Source organism: Astatotilapia calliptera, chromosome 13 (genome assembly GCF_900246225.1).
Source record: "Astatotilapia calliptera chromosome 13, fAstCal1.2, whole genome shotgun sequence".
Taxonomy (NCBI): Eukaryota; Metazoa; Chordata; class Actinopteri; order Cichliformes; family Cichlidae; genus Astatotilapia; species Astatotilapia calliptera.
Window position 1 is genome coordinate 30161312 of NC_039314.1, and position 17694 is coordinate 30179005.

Here is a 17694-nt window from a genome sequence, read left to right on the forward strand (position 1 = left end):
ACGCAGACAGACATTTTTGTGACTTTGAGATGTTAACACGGCGTTAACCCGTCTCTGCCGGCTCGTTCCGCAAATTAAAGTTCCAGCCTTGGAAATATCCCGAGAATGACTTCACCCAGCGCCACCTACAGGCTGTCCCAGGAATTGGGCGGCATTCCCATTTGTGGCTAATCTCTGTTGATTTTTCCTTTTAAGATTCATGCAGCTTTAGATTTATCACCGTTTTTGATAATTTCTTCCCTTTTCGACGGTATTTTGTTTGACTGCTATGTTTAGACTTTTTATTCAGAACAAAAGTGTCCAGAGAAACAAGGTTTGTGTTTTTGTGTTTGTGCTTTTGTCGTTTCTTCACTGAAAACCACTGCGACTACAGCGTTCACCTGCGAGCTAACTAAAGCATACGTTACCTAATGGATTTAAGCTAGCAAGTTCGCTCGTGGCCTAGTTTTTTTTTTTTTAAATTGTACTCTTAGGGGCTGAGTTTGTTCCCTTCAGTCATAGTGCAGGCTTACAGATGCTTTGATTAGCAGTTAGCCTGAGCTAACCTAGCTGCCTCTGACTAACTTTGTTTACACAGAAGAAGAGCGGTTACTCACGGTGATGATCAACCTCCTGCTAACGCTGATGTCAGATTACAGGCTGCTTGAGTAACTGCTTCGCCCTCTCGGGACGATTTAATGTGTTTTGATTGGCTATTGTCTGCACTACTGCGCTTGCACTTTTTTTTTTTTTTTTTAATCTAAATCTCACACGTTGGGATGTGATTATGGGTGTGTCTTTAGTGACAACCAACCAGTCACGAGAGAGGCTAACACACCCTACCTGTAACTGTGCTTACGTACTTCAGGCTACAGTGATTGATGTCACATTACAGACTGTTTAACCCATAGGTGTCAAACTCTGGCCCGCGGGCCAAATTTGGTCCACAGCCTAATTACATTTGGCCCGCGAAGCCATACCAAATTACTATTAGAGCTGGCCTACTGGTATTATACAGCTAATATCTATATTGTTTAGTATTAAGCTTTGCTTGTTCCATATTCAGTTTTTCAGCAAAATGTGTTTGAGTCCATAAGAAAAGATTCATTCTTGTATCTAGAGGAAGATATATTTTTTTCAATAAATATTAATGTTAGCCCACGACTTTGTTCCAGTTTGGAATTTTGGCCCACTGTGTGTTTGAGTTTGACACCCCTGGTTTAACCAATCATCTTGCCCCTCCCAGGATTTCTTTGTAATTTCTTTGTGATTCGATTGGCCAACAGCACTGAAATATTTATACAATAGCAGTTTGATGGGCTAGCGTCTGAACGGGTTAGCTTGGGTGCTTTGGCAGGATTCAGGCGTTGCTTTAGGGTTAGATTGATAGATGGATAGGGGAGATCTTTTGTGACAATACTAATGTAGGGATTACCTGGCAACTGCTGGTCGCTAAGGAAAAATGTGTTCTCCCAGCAGGTTGCTGGTAGTCACAAGTGTGAAGTTGGTCGCTCCAGTTTCCCATAGTGGAGGATGCTGACTTGGCTGCAGATGTTAGCTAGCTAACCAGCGAACACTGATGAAATTAAAAAGTGCAGCACAAACTGGAAACAGTGATGGCTCCTCTTCAAAATAAAAGCTGTCTCTATCCACAGAAACTAACAAAATAAGCACCTTTTACTTTGAAGGCACCGTTGCTTAGTGACATGTTTGAAAGTGTCCACAGAGGACTCCTCTGTTAGCGTCTAAATCGATCACAAAGACGTTTTGAGCGGCTTCCTCTGTGAGTCCCGATTTCACGCCGGTGACTGTCGGTGACCTCCTGCTGCCACTCGCCCATCAGCTGGGAGCACACACGTTTTTCTAGCGACCAAGCTTCAGACCTGTGGCACCGAAGCTACGTCCACACTGGAAGCAACATGGCGACTTCAAGCCTTTCTTTTCACAACTTCCAGACAGGTGACTGAAATGTCGTCCAATGAGAGCGCAGGATACCACTGATGAACACGGGTATGGCCTGTTTGTAGAGTTACCTGGGTAACCAGAACCGGGTGCGATCAGCTGTCACGAAACGTGGCGAGCAAATTGCTTCTGTTGTGGACGCAGCTGGATGTCCTCGCTGATCACCTCCCTCACACTGATGTCTGTTGGACGTCGCGAAGCGTGGACTCACATTCTTTGTGTCATCTGAGAGAGTCTGAGCTGTTATGAGGAGCTGTCCTCCTGCTCATGCCCTCCTCCTCCTCCTCCTCATGCCCTCCTCCTCCTCATGCCCTCCTCCTCATGCCCTCCTCCTCATGCCCTCCTCCTCATGCCCCCCTCCTCCTCCTCATGCCCTCCTCCTCCTCCTCATGCCCTCCTCCTCTTGTCCTCCTCCTCCTCCTCATGCCCTCCTCCACCTCATGCCCTCCTCCTCCTCATGCCCTCCTCCTCCTCCTCTTGTCCTCCTCCTCCTCATGCCCTCCTCCTCATGCCCTCCTCCTCATGCCCTCCTCCTCATGCCCCCCTCCTCCTCCTCATGCCCTCCTCCTCCTCCTCATGCCCTCCTCCTCTTGTCCTCCTCCTCCTCCTCATGCCCTCCTCCTCCTCATGCCCTCCTCCTCCTCATGCCCTCCTCCTCCTCATGCCCTCCTCCTCCTCATGCCCTCCTCTTCCTCCTCATGCCCTCCTCCTCCTCCTCCTCCTCCTCATGACCTCCTGCTCATGCCCTCCTCCTCCTCTTGTCCTCCTCCTCCTCTTGTCGTCCTCCTCATGCCCTCCTCTTGTCCTCCTCCTCCTCTTGTCCTCCTCCTCATGCCCTCCTCTTGTCCTCCTCCTCCTCTTGTCGTCCTCCTCATGCCCTCCTCTTGTCCTCCTCTTCCTCTTGTCCTCCTCTTCCTCTTGTTCTCCTCTTGTCCTCCTGCTCATGCCCTCCTCCTCCTCTTGTCCTCCTGCTCATGCCCTCCTCCTCCTCTTGTCCTCCTCCTCTTGTCCTCCTCCTCTTGTCCTCCTCCTCTTGTCCTCCTCCTCATGCCCTCCTCCTCCTCTTGTCCTTTGTATGAATATATATATATAACATTACAAACTCGTCTAACCCTACAAATACGTCTTATTCTGCTCGTGTATTAAAGACGAGCAGCTTTGGTTTCCGTGTAAACGTCACCGACTTTAAACGTTTCCGTTTGTTTCCTGTTTTGCTGATGCGCTGACGTCGTTACGCCACAGATTTCCTCCGACTGCCAGAGCCTCTCCAGTCAGTACAGCTCAGCAGCTCCGTGCTGCCCCTCAGCAGGCCTCTGGAAGCTGGCCAGTCAGAGGACAGTGGGCTTTGAGGGAGGAGGGGCTTAAAGAGACGGGAGCTGAAGCAGCTTGTTTCAGACAGAGGATGATCCAAGCACAGACACAGAAGGATTATTCTGAACTGGAAGTTATGCAAAGCTGCTCATATATTAGAAATAAGCAGCTGGAAACGAGCAGAATGGGTCCCTGTAAAGACATTTCAATCATCCACGGAAGACTGACGCGTGCTTTTTTTTTAGTTTGATTTTATAATTCAGGCGGTTTAGTGGCTTAGTATGGACAATGTTTCACATGCACTGAATGAGCTGCTTAGCATTAGCAGATTTTATAATAATCTTTGGGTTGAAGTTCTTCAGTATTTGTCTGTTAATCTTCAAAACTGGAAAATGTGTAAAAACTGAGGGAACCACTGGAGGACGTTTAACTGAATCATTTTGTTTTATAAATGTGACGAATGATCCGAGCTGGCTGTCGACTTCCTGTTTGACCTTCGACCTCAGGAGAGCGTTAGGTCGTGCAGCGTCTTTCGTGCAGGTCAGAGCACGACGGACGAGCCGAACAAACAAACCCTGAGATTGGAGACGGTGAAGGAGCCCGAGGCTGAAACGCACTGGCCTCCTAATAATTCCTGATCAGCGTGTCGTTATCTCTAACTCGGATCCGTGTAGAGAAGCAGCGTTTCTGTGACATCATCAGTGTGACGTCGGAGCCACAGGTTTCCTCACAGCCGGAGAACTTCACGGTGAAGTCGTCCAGTTTGGTGGCGTTTCTGTTTTTTACCTGAACAGTGATGATTGAGCAGTGCTTCTGTTGATTTTCTTTTGTGCCAAATGTGTTTCTCTCTCTGTGATGAGCTCTGTATTTCAGTCGCACTGCGTCTTTTCACACCAATGTCCTGCAGCCTTTCAATAAAAACTGAACTGTTATCGCAGCCTTCGTCTTCCTCACAGATCACACGGAGTCTCCATGAGTGATGTAATCCAGAGGCAGACTCCCACAGACAGACTGAAGTGGAGGGTGTTTTGTTTTTTGTGTTGATAACAGATGAAATAGGCTGAGAGGATGCTCAGACTGAAACGAGCTTGCAGGACGTGAACAAACTGCCTGAAGCACCAGCTGAGTTTAAGTTCCCCTCAGGTTCTGTGCTGGTGTGATGCTGCCACCTGGTGGTGATGAAAAGGAATGCCCAGTGACGGTGCAGCTTACAGAAACACAACAAGCTCAGAAACTGAGACTAAAGCCCCCCCGGGGGGGGGGGGGGTGAGGATGGACCACCCATCTGAGCCACCGTGTCTGTAGCTCCACGCGTGATGTCATCCATCATTTAGGTTTACTCTGATTACACAGATTGTGTAGATTACCGGTGAGTAACTCAAGCTTATAAAATATTACATTACACAGTTTGTCACCGACTCTGCAGCTCGGCTTTTCTCCTGACAGTCTTTACACATACAGCAGGTCAGCGTGACAAAGAGGAAGCTGTGAGGTCAGAGGTCAAATACTTTATTGTTGTACGGTACTCCGTCTGTCACAGAGAACTAAAAGAGTCCATGCACAACTTCCTCATGCTCCTCGACAGGTGCAGAACCGTAAATACAGGCCAAAGAAGTAGTAACGGTTCTCCCACCGCAGAGCTCCAGAGTCCTTATTTCATGCATCCGATGAAGTCTTGAGCACACCTGCAAGAATCACAGCTTCTTGGTTTTTAGGCTCTTTTGTCAGGTTAAGGAGACAGAACCTCAAAGACATCCCACACAACATAACCAGCTGTGAGACGGCGTGCTCCTAGGACACGTGAAGCATCGTCGGCTTTCTTTGTCAAACATGATCAATTCATCCTAAAAAGTCGATTCTGTCCATCTGGATGTTTTTCAGCATCATCAGGTGACGTCTTCAGTCTCAGCTGACTGCAGGTCCCCAACCTCATAAACAGCACATCTGCACAGTGACGCTGACTAACAACGGGCGAGGAGGTCAGTTTAGGATCCTTAATATGCAAATTGTCATGACCCCTGATCAAAGCCCATTGGTTGGCTGTGTCTGCAGTGTGAGGCCAAGCGTCTGGTTCCTACATCACGCTGTTCTGCTCTACCTCAGAGTGATTAACCCTTTAAAGCAGGGGTGGGCAACTGACCCAGGGTGATATCTAAAACCTGCAGGACACCGGCCCTCGAGGCGTGGAGAACCCACCCCAGCTTTAAACCCTAACCCATCGCTGGCGACCGGTTAGGGTTTAAAGGGTTAATAGTGCCATTTGAATCTGTCCTGGTGTAGAACTTGCAGCCTGGAACAGCCAGACTTCCAGTTACAACCTTCAGCTGGTCCTCGTGAGCCACAGACACCCCAAAGCTCCGGAAACAAAGAGCACGTTTAAATGAAAGATGAGCCACATGCTCCTCTCTATGGAACGCCAGGACTGCCATAATGAATTAATTAAATACACCATTAAATAATTAATTAAATGTGGCAATAATTAATTAAAATTGGAATTAATTAATTAAATAAATAGTTATGACACATGTAATTAATTAATTATTGACACATTTAATTAATTATTGACACATTTAATTAATTATTTAATGATATATTTATTTATTTCATTTTGGCAGTCCTGACGCCTGGCTCTCGTCATGAAATAATTTTATCTGTCAGCCTCACCCATCAAACTCAGGGGGCGGGGTTAACGCTGCCCATGCAGCTTCTCTAACATTTGATTGGTTGCCGTGCAAAGTAAGTCAAAACAGGTCGATCCTAGATAATCGATTGCTTGTGTAGACTTGGGGCAGCCAGTTATCCCAGAATGCAGATCAAATCACAAGCAGCAATGGTGGTGGTGTAGTTTTAAAATACCCCGTTTTTCTGTCACCAGCTACACTTTTAACAGTGTTTTAGCCGCAAATGTCGCGCTGTATGTCTGGTCAGGTTGTCAACATAGAACATGTTTGCAAAAGTGCTCAGATGTTTTCAGAGATTTCACTAGCTCTGCTAACAGTTAGCATGCAGAGCGCACCCAGGGGGTTACGTTAACCGGTTTGTTTACATATTCCACTCTCCGTGTTCCACATGTTGCATTCGCAGATTCTCATTTTCACCGAACGATCGTCTCTTTCCGCCTGGTCTTGTGTCTCTGTGCTTCTGTAACATAAAGAACGAGCTGACATTTTTCTCACGAAACCAGCGATCAGCTCAGCAGACCCTCAGTTTACCTGCATGCATCCTCCTCCTCATCTGTCAGCTGTTTAACACCTGCTGCTAATTCAAGAAACACGCCTAGTTACCTGGTGATAGTCACAGTTTAACTGCACAAGATAAGTAAATATAGTGTTTTCCCCGAGCGCAGAGCTGCTGGAGCTCGTTTCCTTACAGAGCACTTTATAGGCGAACAGCTTTATCAGCGGCTGATGTCCAATCACCGGCACACAGCTTTCAAACCTCAGCTGAGTTTTAGCTCTCAGTGGTTAAACGCTGGACTTCATTCACTCAGGTTCTGTCTGTCGGGTCACGTTTACTTCGCTGTTTTATTTACAACTGAGCAAATTGGTTTGGCTGAGGTTAAAGTTACGTTTCATAACTGCATAGTTTCACAGACGTTTAATGGTTCAGTGGCACATGTGTTAGACTGAACTATCATCTAAATATCATCTGTTTTTTAATAGTTATTCAACTGTATTCTAAGCACCAGCTGTCTGTTAGAATGTGATTTTTTTTCTCTCTCTGTTGGCAGAGGTATAAAAATGCGCAGGAAAATCTGACATGCATGGCAAACTTCACCGACGATATTTAGGGAGGAATAAACACACATCAAACATAAATGAACCATTTGTCTGTCTCCATAATTGAGAGCATTTTCTCTTCTTATGTCAACACTCTCTCTCTTTTTTTTTGCTTTTTTTTTGCTTTTTCGGTCATGTTATGTTTACCTGTCAAAGGCTTGTTACAAACTATGAAACACATCGTGCAGACTTCTGGATGTTAGAAGAAAACGAATACTGCTCATGAATGAGACTAAAGGCAGGAAGGTGTCCTTTAAAACTAAACATGTTAATAGGACCTCCCTGTTTATATCATAGTTTATGATATAGCACGTGTATTTCAGTAATAGCCTGCTGAGGCCACTATACGTGCTGGCCTCATATCAAATGTGAAGGCAGACTGAGTCTATGTTTGACGTTTTTTATATCTAATCTTCCTTTTCAAACATTTAAACAGCAGCGAGTCTGCAGCTGAGGGAATACAAATTCAAATTGTCGGAACAGGTTTGCTCGTTTCTTGGATTCATTTGGTGATTTATTAAATGTATAACTGTTATTCTAATCTGCTGCTGAGGCTCTTACACTTTTCTTTATGCTGTATATTTTCACGTCTCTGGAATAGTTGGCAGTTAGATAGTCAGCTGGGAAACTTTGTGTTAACTCATGGAGCTGAGGATATCGTGGATATGCTGACCTCGCTGCGTGGTGTACAGAGCGAGGTCAGCATGATTAATATTCACAATAAAAATATTAGCCGAACATCATGAAGTCTGTATGTGTTTCATAGTGTCGAACAACCTTTGTACAGTTAAAGCCAGCAGTTACTACATGACGGAAACACCAACGTTATCTCTTTTATGCGTTTATACACAGGTCACGCTGATTACTGAACAAAAACCCAAAGATCAGATGTTAAACAGATTTATTTGCTCTCTCTCCTCCTTAAACATGTTTTTAATGTTAGTTATAATTCAGAATTGGCGACTGAAACACGTAGGACACATAAGAACATCAGGAAATAAAACATCGATAAATATAACCTCAGTAAAAGAAGTCAGCGGGGGTTACTACAGCTGTGTACCGGGGCCTGCGCTTTGTCGGTGGGACTGCTTGCGAGGCGAGCGGGTCTATCCCACGCTTTGCCGTGAGACTGGGCAGACATCTCCGAAATCATCGAAACACTTTTGCAAAGAGGCTGTATCTTGACAAACCGACCAGACACATGAAGATTAAACCACTACATTCTCGGCTAAAAAAAAAAATATTAAAACGGTATTTGGTGACACACACACAGGGTTTTTCAAAGCTCAGTTCTGTTAGCTTCCACATGCCGGTTGTTGTGTGCTAGAAACAATGGCCACCAGGCCAAAGCAATGGTTTTGACTCGATCAGCGTTAACCCCGCCCCCTGAGTTTGATGGGTGAGGCTGACAGATAAAATTATTTCATGATGAGAGCCAGGCGCCAAGACTGCCAAAATGAAATAAATAAATATATCATTAAATAATTAATTAAATGTGTCAATAATTAATGAAATGTGTCAATAATTAATTAAAATGTGAAATACATAAATAATTAATTAAATGTGTCAATAATTAATTAATTACATGTGTCATAACTATTTATTTAATTAATTAATTCCAATTTTAATTAATTATTGCCACATTTAATTATTTAATGGTGTATTTAATTAATTCATTATGGCAGTCCTGGCGTTCCATACCTCTCTGCATGGATTCATGACAAACGGTTTTAATGGAGCAAGCGGAGGCGTTCACAGTCTGACCAGCAGGGGGCCTCGTCCTCCATCAGCCATAGCAGGATTTAAAGTCCTGATGAATCCACGAGTGTCGCTGAGCTCTGACAGATGTTCGACTGAGAAACCTCAAAACTCAGAGACGGTTCGATGGGTCGATTTATCGCTGAAATAAAGACGTTCACGCACGCAGAGTTCAGTTTCATCTTTAATACTGAAATATTCAGAGAACAGAGATGAACGTGGACGACTGACAGTTTCTATTCAGTGGATGAAGACGGGCGACAGCGGCAGGAGGGGGAGGAGTCAGCTGCTGCATTCACTGTTTGCAAAGTAAGTTGAAATTCTTCTTCTGTGGTTTTTCCCAAGGAATCATCCAAACATCCACGTGACACTGAAACACCTGAAAAACAGAAGAATCGTTTTACAGTACAACATGAACTACTGCAAGTTTTACTGCAGTACTTCCACTGCCAGGATTTCCAGTAATACTGCAGGAAGTGGTTTTATGTAATCATTTTATTTCAAATTATTTCAAACTGTCTCTGGCATCAACAATACTGCACAAATTTCCCATGATGCACTGCAGCTCACAGTGTTTGTTTCTGAGGCTTTACAGTATTGTACTGAGCAACTGTATAGACTCTGATGAGACGAGGAGGCTCGACCTCAATCTTCATCCTGACAGAGTCTTCTCTGCTCCTGTAATGCTCTCATTAAAGGTTTTATTATAACAGATGACACATCCTGTTTCTCAGAGTTTGGATGGAGTCAAAGTTAAGCAAGAAAGGGTTAGTCTTTCCTCTACAGTTGGCAGCTCAGACTCACCTGGTGGAGCGGACCGGGTGGCTGGAAGTCACACCTGGACAGGTCGTTGTTCTTGTCCCGTTTACGACACACCGTTCTGGAAATCTGAAAATCTGCCATGTACCGAACTCCTTTAACAATCTGAAACAAACACACACACACACACACACACACACACACACACACACACACACACACACACACACACACACACACACACACACACACTTAGCGAGCACCTCACATGGAACCGCCCCCTACGCCAGCATGAACCCACGCCTGCCATATTTCCTGCAGATGCAGTGGTTGAACTCTGACCCCGTCATACCTGCTTCTGTGCTCTGTCGATGGTGGCGGGTTTGAAGAGGAAGGCGTCATTTGATTCGTTGTTGAAGAAGTAGGTGGCGTTGAGGACAACCTGCTGGAGGCCACGGTCATTCTTGCTGATGTTGTGTGGGGACCCGGGCATGGAGGGGTGATGATGCCAGCCAGACACCAACGTTCCCTCTGGAAGAGAAGAGCACCTACCGTCAGAGACGTGTCAGAAGTTTCTTCCTGTTAAAAGGGTGTTTTTCCTTTCCACTTGTAACAGCCACTATGGTTTGGTCTCCCTTTAAGACACCCAAGTCGAGGGTTGATGATGTCATCAGTTTGTGCCACTGGTCTCTCTCTGTGATTGTGTGGACATGTGCTTGCACGCTAGTGCATGAGGAGGGACGGATTTTATGTTTTACCTCTCCAGACACCTTTGTTTGCAACGTTATGGGTTGTACGAACACTGTGCGCTATGTTTGTTAAGCTGCAGCCGTTCAACCGGGCTTATATGGTTGATGAAGAGAAGGTATATTAAAGAACACACTGTGGAATTCCCAACGCCAGCGTGAGTGTGTACTCTTTTGGCTACCCTGCTAAGTGTTTTGCCGCCTCCTCTCAACCACTAAACGCAACCCGACGTTACACACTGTCACCAAGTCATTCTTCACAGGGGGGCGTCCGATTGTTCTGTGTTATTTGGGGTCTTTACAATATAAAGCACCTTGAGCTCTTGCTGTGGTTTGGTGCTGTATAAATAAAGTTGAATTGAATTAATATTGTTGCCCTCAGGTGTGAATGCGTCCGACTGTCCGTGTTAGCTCTGAGACAGACTGGCGATCTGTGCCCCGCCTCTCGCCCTGTGGTAACTGGGATAGCCTGCAGCCCCCCCACAGCCCTGATAGCGATACGCAGGAGAGGACGGATGAGTTAACACCGAGTTTCCATAAAGTTTTTCAAACAGAACAGTGATCAGTTCAGCTTCATGTTTGAATGTTGTACACCTCGGAATACTCAGGCTGAACGTTTAGGTATAAACTTAAGACATTTTCAGAGAAGTGAAGTTTTAGGCGGGTGTCAAACTGTCAAAACAGCCACAGGAAACAGGCTGATGAGACAGAGTGGATCAGTCAGGGGGGACGCTCTGTGGTGATTGGCTGTGGGGATGGTGAGTCAGACAGGGTACGTGGTCTGAGAGGAAGAACCATTTTTCTGTGGTGACAGAAGCACTTCCTGTTGCCTCACTGCATTTAAAGACACTGTACCGTGTTTTAGCTCGTTTCACACACCGAGATAATAATAATAACACACATCATCTAGGCATCTTTTAATTTTTAAGTAGTTTGACATTTTTAGAGCCTTTTGAAAAACGGCTGACATAAAGGCAGATGTGGTCTCAGCATCTCTGACACGCTCAGATGTCTAAACAGTTTTTACCTTTCATGCTGGAACGACGAGCCGAGCCATTGCACAGGCTGTGACACCTAGTTTTTGAAGGCCAAACTAACAGCGTTCATTTGTCTGTGCCTGTAGTTTATTTATGGTGTACAGGTCTCAGGTACCTGTAGGTCTGACCTGCATGGATACACGCTTTGATCACAGTTAAAATGCTTATAAAGCAAATATGTTCATCAGATTAAGGCATCACAGTAATTTTCTAATGAAACAATGCTGGTTCTGATCTTTAATGATGATTACACATGGCATTCGTCTAGAGCAGCAGCTTGAAATTCACATGAAAATCTTTCCTTCCCATCAGCCCGCTGCACTCGTGGTGTCACCGCCTCTCTGGTCTAATATTGATGAAAATCAAGCTCAACACGCCAGACTGAACATACACATTACTTCAAACATCATGTCTGCAGCCACCTCGCTCTGAGCGCAAACAGCAACCCGACTTCGTTTAAACGAGAGAATTTAGCAGGACGGTAGTCTGAGCAGCCTCTCACTCATAAACTGAGACAGTTTTTAGTTTAGTCATGCAGCGATCTTTGTTTCTGTTTTCACTTGTTTAAGTCTTGCTGATGAGGTTTCCGGTGTTTGGGTGTGAAGGCTGAAGTTGTAAACAGGTCATGGTGAGCGAACCTCTACAGCGATTAACTGAAATGAAACCAGTAACGGTGCGGTGTATGGGACACAGCAACATCCACAGACTTACAGAGAGCCCAGAGACTTCCAGAAGTCCAGCGTTTCTGTTTTTAAGATGTGGGATGAATGTTTGAAGGTTGCCCATAAATCTGCTGACATGACAAAGTGAGCGTCGCTGCAGCAGAAATGTCAGTCTGGCAGAAGGTGACCTCAGCGGGTCAGCAGAGGTCACCACACTGCAGGTGTGGGACGAGCAGACCTCAACAACGTCTAAACATGCGGGCAGGATCGTGACCATCGAGTCTGAAATGTGCCAAAGGTGGACTTCAATGACGACAGCGTGGCCTCGTTTAGTTTAAACTGTTTTAAGATATCAGAAGCTGACAACGCAGCAGCCATCCCACACATGTAAACCAACACTGATCAGGATGATAAACGCAGGCCGTGGTGACGACGCTCAGCACAAGAAGTACATATTTGATCAACTTTCTAAAATATCTGGGCATTTTCCATTGATCAGAAACTGTCTGCAGAGCAGTTATCTTCATCTTCATTTCCACCACATTAAGCTCTTGTTCATGTCTGGGACAAGTCGCCGCTTTGAAGTTGAAGTTGCATAGTTTTTGTTTTAAAGAAAGTGGAGCTGCTGCAAGGCCCCGACCTGCACAGACCTGAGTTCAGCTTTAACCTCTGACTGTGCTGAGACAGACACACACACAGAGTCTTACCCAGAGCGGCGAGCACAAACACGAGCAGCAGCATCTTCACCTCCATCCTTCTCACTGAGCTTCCTGCAAAGTGTCGAGTCTCAGACCACAGAGAACTGGTCCGTCCGCTGCCTCGTTGACGTCACTTCCTGTACCTGTTTAGATTAGCGAGGGTTCCTGCTGCACTCTCAGATCTGACTCAGCTGATACTAATCAGTCACCTCAGGCTCCACCTCCTCCTCTCTCACCTCTCCTCCTTCCTGTTAGATGAGGGTGAAGCAGTCACAGGCTCATTGTGGGCGTGCAAAACATTTGCAGCTCTGCACATGTGTGAAAGTTTATCGCAGGCTGGGGACAGGAAGGGTTAATGAGGACTTCCTGACTCTGTGTGACTGCACTTCCTGTTGGCTTTCACTGAGTTTTTTTCAAAGGGTGAACGTGCTGAAGACGAGCTCAGAGACAAAGGAGAGGAAGTGACTCCTAATGATGTTCCACTAAACCCAGAACTGGTCCTGCTGAGACCAGCGGGACCAGTTAGAATAAAAATGAACAAACTCAGCTTCAGGAAACCTCACAGAGCTTGATAAGACAACAATATCAAAGCTTATTCTAGAAAGAATAAGAGATCTTCACCCGTTGCCTACTGGTGGTGGTCAGAGGGCCCGCTGGCACCAGTGTCCGGCAGCCTCGCCTCTGTCAGTGCGCCCCAGGGTGGCTGTGGCTACAATGTAGCTGCCATCACCAGTGTGTGAATGTGTGTGTGAATGGGTGGATGACTGGATGTGTAAAGCGCTTTGGGGTCCTTAGGGACTAGAAAAAGCGCTATATAAATACAGGCCATTTACCATAAATGGTTTGGAGAACTTTCCGTGTCGAGAGGAGGAGGAGACCAGAACCGTTCTCCTGAGCTGCAGACGAGAGCCTGCGACTGGTTAAAGTGTAATACCTGTACACAGAGCAGGGCGATATGACCAAAAGTATGCGATAACGATATAATTGACACTAGACAAAATACTTTACAACGCCACAACTTTATTAGAGCAAAAACAAACAACCATCAATGTATTTCACTGAAACAAGCAGCTGTTTTTTATCTGCATTAAAGTTATATGAACATTTAACAGTGCAAATTCCTCGCTGACAGTTTAACCAAAAGGCATTTCCAGTGGAAACTGGCCGACACATCCTCAGCATAACCATGTATAATATCCACAACACTTAAAGAGGTCATACACACACAATACGGTAACATTATGTTGAAGCACAGTACGTATCACTCCGCGAGGCTCCGCCTACGATAGCCGTAACGCTCTGACAATCCATCAAGCGGTGCGGCTTCGTAGCTCAGCAAAGTCGTACTGAAACATCTGACAGATTTTCGAGCGCCGTGCACATAAAATGGTTTCGAGGTCAGTAAACACAACCAGAGTTCATACATAAGGCACACGGGATTATAAGGGGCTCTGTCGACTTTCAGACAAATCAAAGGATTGATTTTAAGTGCGCCGTATTTTCCAAACAACACGGTAATAACGACGGCCCGCTAGCATGCGCTACCAAAAATAGTGCTTTGTTGTGTATCTGACGGACTGCTCTTGCTCTTGACGAAGGCGGTCGCACTTTTCTCCTCCTCCTCTCCCTTAGCTTCCCTGCTTAGCCTCTTGTGTCCTTGTCTAGTCTCGTGTTTTTTTCCCTGGAACACTCTCACAGTCTGTTCTCTAAAACCTAAAAGAGGAATTATGGGTTGGATCAACTGGTCCCTAAATGCAATTGACACCCTTTCTCAACGAAATGGGCTCATTGAGTCAGCACGGATAAGATCTTGGAGAAGCTACGGCTGCCGTGAACACTCAGAATAAGACCTCTGAGTGCAGACTGGATTACATCTGGAGGGGCTCGCTCGAACAACACCTTTGAGCGCAAATTCGATCACATCTTGGGGAAGTGCACTGCGGTCGTGAGTTCTCAGAACCTGCTCTTTGCGCAAAAAACAACGACAACATCACAGAACGTAAGTTTGGATACCATCATAGAAAGCTCGCGGCTCTCCAACGGGAGATAGGGAGACCAGTGTTGGACTGTAGAACTGCTTTGAAATTCATATGAGTTGTTCGCACTAAAGTAAAAAGCACCATCACTTCATGCGGAGACCCTCTCAGCGCCAGCTGCGGTCTCAAGGCTGGAGCTGAACAAAAACTCCCTGATAACGACTGTGTTTAGTCTGTTCCTTCCCATTCCATGCAAGGCCACCTGGGTTGGCTGGAAGACTGTTTACTTAGCCTGGCAGGGAGGACACTGTCTCAGCTGAACTCTGGACACACACACACACACACACACACACACACACTCATCCTCCCTCCCTTTCCAAACGCCTTCGACGCCTATTCCCTTCCGATGCTGACGGAGATCAAGGAGACCAGCGCACAGGCTGCAGGCCCGGATGTGCTGTCTAATTTGTCTGTCTCTCACCTTTACCCCCCCTGTTGCTTGTGTTTCTTTGGTGTATTAAGAGTTTTTTCATGTGCTGAGGTGTTTTTTCTGTTCTCAAACTGATCTCCCTGTTGGAGCTCAGTCTGGGAGGAGTTATTTTTCTCCTTATCTTTCCTCATGTGGTGCATTTTCCATTGTTATACCTCTCTGACCTGTCTTTCCCATGTGATGTTTGTGTAATGTATGTATGGTCAGAAGGGTAAGTCAGCGCTGGCAAAGGTCGGCAGCCTTAACCCAATTTCCTTCGGGGTCAGCCTTCAGGATCAATAAAGTTTTATTGAATTGATTGAAAGCTAAACCAGTTCCACACCACTAAAGTTGCAGCAATTTTACAAACCAGTTCTGGTTCATCTGTTTCATTCAACGATCTGCTCTCGCCCTTCTCATTCTCTGTCGCCGCCATGATTTTTCCGCCATGTGTGTATGAAAACAAAGGCACTGCGCATGCGCGTTTTACCCATATCCTATCGCCATATTTCATTTTCTTTGCCCGACATTATACCGGTGTTACTGTGAACGGTATGATATGGCCCAGCCCTACCTGTACATGTGCACAGCTGCATCGTCTGCCGATCATCCTGTTGGTCCGCCCTGTAGTCTTCCTCTCTGCTCTCCTGAACGTTTCTGTGGCCGACTGTCGTCTGTTGTATCTGTGCATGTGTTGCAGACGTGATCATGCCTGTTACAGGGACGTCCTGCAGCTCTTTTTTCCTGGTTGTATTTTAGTTTCTTCCCTCTGTGGCTGCTGTCTTATCCTAAAGTTCATTCATCTGTTTCCTCAACTAGTCCTGGTTCTCACTTCCTGTTTTCTTCTGATAGTTTCTTGTCTCCACTGTCTTGTTTAGTTTTACGTCTGTTATTCCTGCTGTGGTCACTTCTCAGCGTTAGCATCTGATGGACTTTTCACCCCCGTTTTGTGTTATTGTCTGGTTTTATCTTACACTATAAGTACCTGGAGGCAACTTTTGTCGTCATTTTGTGCTACACAAATAAAATTGAAGTGTAGTTTATCCATCACCATGTGTTTCCATTTGGGTCCTAAACTCTGCAATTCACGACACATTCATTGCTGCATTGTTCATTCATTTAGTATGAAGTGTGAGGATGAATATCTGTCTTTAAACTCAGTAAAGTGCATCTGAACAGTTCAGCCATGCACCGTAAGCTGCTCGTGTACAACCCAGTTCCTAAAAGCACTGTGTGTACATTTAAACAGAATACAATGATATGCACATATCATAAACTCACATTTAACTCATAATAAATGTGGGAGACAATGAGCCCTCAGTTTGACTTTGATGGCAGAGGCATGTCTCAAAAAGTTGGGAAGGATGAGTGGAAATGGAGGTGGTGCTAAAACAAAACAGGTGGAGGAAGATTTGGCTACCACTCTGGTTATTTGGAAGCAGGTCAGTCACATGATGAGGTATAAAAAGAGCATGTTGGAGAGGCAGAGGTCCAGCAGTCTGAAAAAGCTGCATCTATAATCGGTACTCTAAGGAACTTGGAAAGGTGAGCTGGAGCTCTTTAAGTTTCTTCTTCGTTAAGAAGACGTTTCAGCTTCTTCAGCTGTAACACCAAACGGTGGAGGGTCCCAGGTATTTAAGCGCTAGTGGGCGTGTCCCTGGGAGGGTCGCTGACCCACTGCCGATCATGTGACTCATCAAATGAGCCAAGGTGTGAAAAAGGGCACGGGTCATTATCAGCCAAGGTTTCAGGTGAAACCATTGTGAGACCCTGCCCACACTATCATGTGACCTATTGAGGTCACCTGATGCAGGGTGTGAGTGGGCGTTAAAGCGTCTAGGAAGGATCTCAGACTGGATTATAGATGGAAGACAGTTGGTGTGCTAAGCCCCGCCCTCTGTCCAAAGATGGTCATTCACAGTGGACATAGATGCTTCCTTCACTCCTCTTTCACTCCGTCTGTCTTCTCTGTCCAACATGTAAACATTGGCGTCCTCAAAGAGTGACCTTTGACCTTTAGATGCAGATGAACAGCCGAGTCTTGACCCCTCGAGGTGGCTCTTCTGTGTTGTGTGTTTATGAAGTGTGTGTCCAGTGTAGACGTCCGAGCGCCCCTCTCTGCACAGCTGGTTTGTTGAGTTTGTGATGAACCAGTGTGTGGCTGAGTGTGTGTCTGGATCTGAAGTACACTGGGATGTCGTGCTGGGAGAAGACTGTATCATCAGTATAGTAAGAGGAATGTGTGCGTGCAGAGACGAGGCTGATAACTGCAGTGGCGCTGCATTAAAAACACGACTCTGTGATAAATCAGCGCACGGCTCAGGAACACTTCCAGAAGCCGGCGACTGTGAGCAGCTCAGCGTGCCGTCCACCAGTGCAGGTTACAGCGCCATCAAAGTCCACGTGACCGGCATGGAGAAACAGCACCGACCCGTTGATTTGGATTGTTACTGACATCCGGTGCATCTTTAGAAATATATTTACTGATATTTATTTACCTGCTGTAGGTGTTCCTAAGAAATATTCCCAAGTATAACTCAAGACTAATCGGATAGTTG

At 45.8% G+C, this 17694-nt stretch overlaps 2 protein-coding genes across 3 annotated transcripts in view; one reads left to right on the forward strand and one right to left on the reverse strand.

The window, feature by feature from the left end:
* Positions 1–310, forward strand: part of apmap (adipocyte plasma membrane associated protein) — a 6634-nt gene extending 6324 nt beyond the window's left edge. For both annotated transcript variants that reach the window (XM_026190635.1, XM_026190636.1), the window contains exon 9: positions 1–310. This exon is cut by the window's left edge and continues 228 nt beyond it. The gene's annotated coding sequence lies outside the window, so the exon portion shown is untranslated.
* An 8650-nt stretch (positions 311–8960) lies between these two features.
* Positions 8961–12927, reverse strand: cst7 (cystatin f). The gene is made up of 4 exons (XM_026190232.1): positions 12701–12927; positions 9901–10079; positions 9594–9713; positions 8961–9168 (listed from the first exon to the last, which is right to left on the reverse strand). The coding sequence occupies exons 1-4, from the start codon at positions 12744–12746 to the stop codon at positions 9085–9087; spliced, it is 429 nt and encodes a 142-aa protein (XP_026046017.1). The 5' UTR covers positions 12747–12927; the 3' UTR covers positions 8961–9084.
* Positions 12928–17694: the final 4767 nt, after the last annotated feature.

What these genes read in the sequence shown, in the direction of transcription:
- cst7 (XM_026190232.1), bottom strand. Translation starts at nt 12,746, where the DNA reads ATGGAGGTGAAGATGCTGCTGCTCGTGTTTGTGCTCGCCGCTCTGG. An exon ending in GTTTGTGCTCGCCGCTCTGG is followed by an intron (nt 10,080 to 12,700) that starts GTAAGACTCTGT and finishes CTTCTCTTCCAG; the next exon opens with AGGGAACGTTGGTGTCTGGC. An exon ending in CACCCGGTCCGCTCCACCAG is followed by an intron (nt 9,169 to 9,593) that starts GTGAGTCTGAGC and finishes TCTGTTTTTCAG; the next exon opens with GTGTTTCAGTGTCACGTGGA.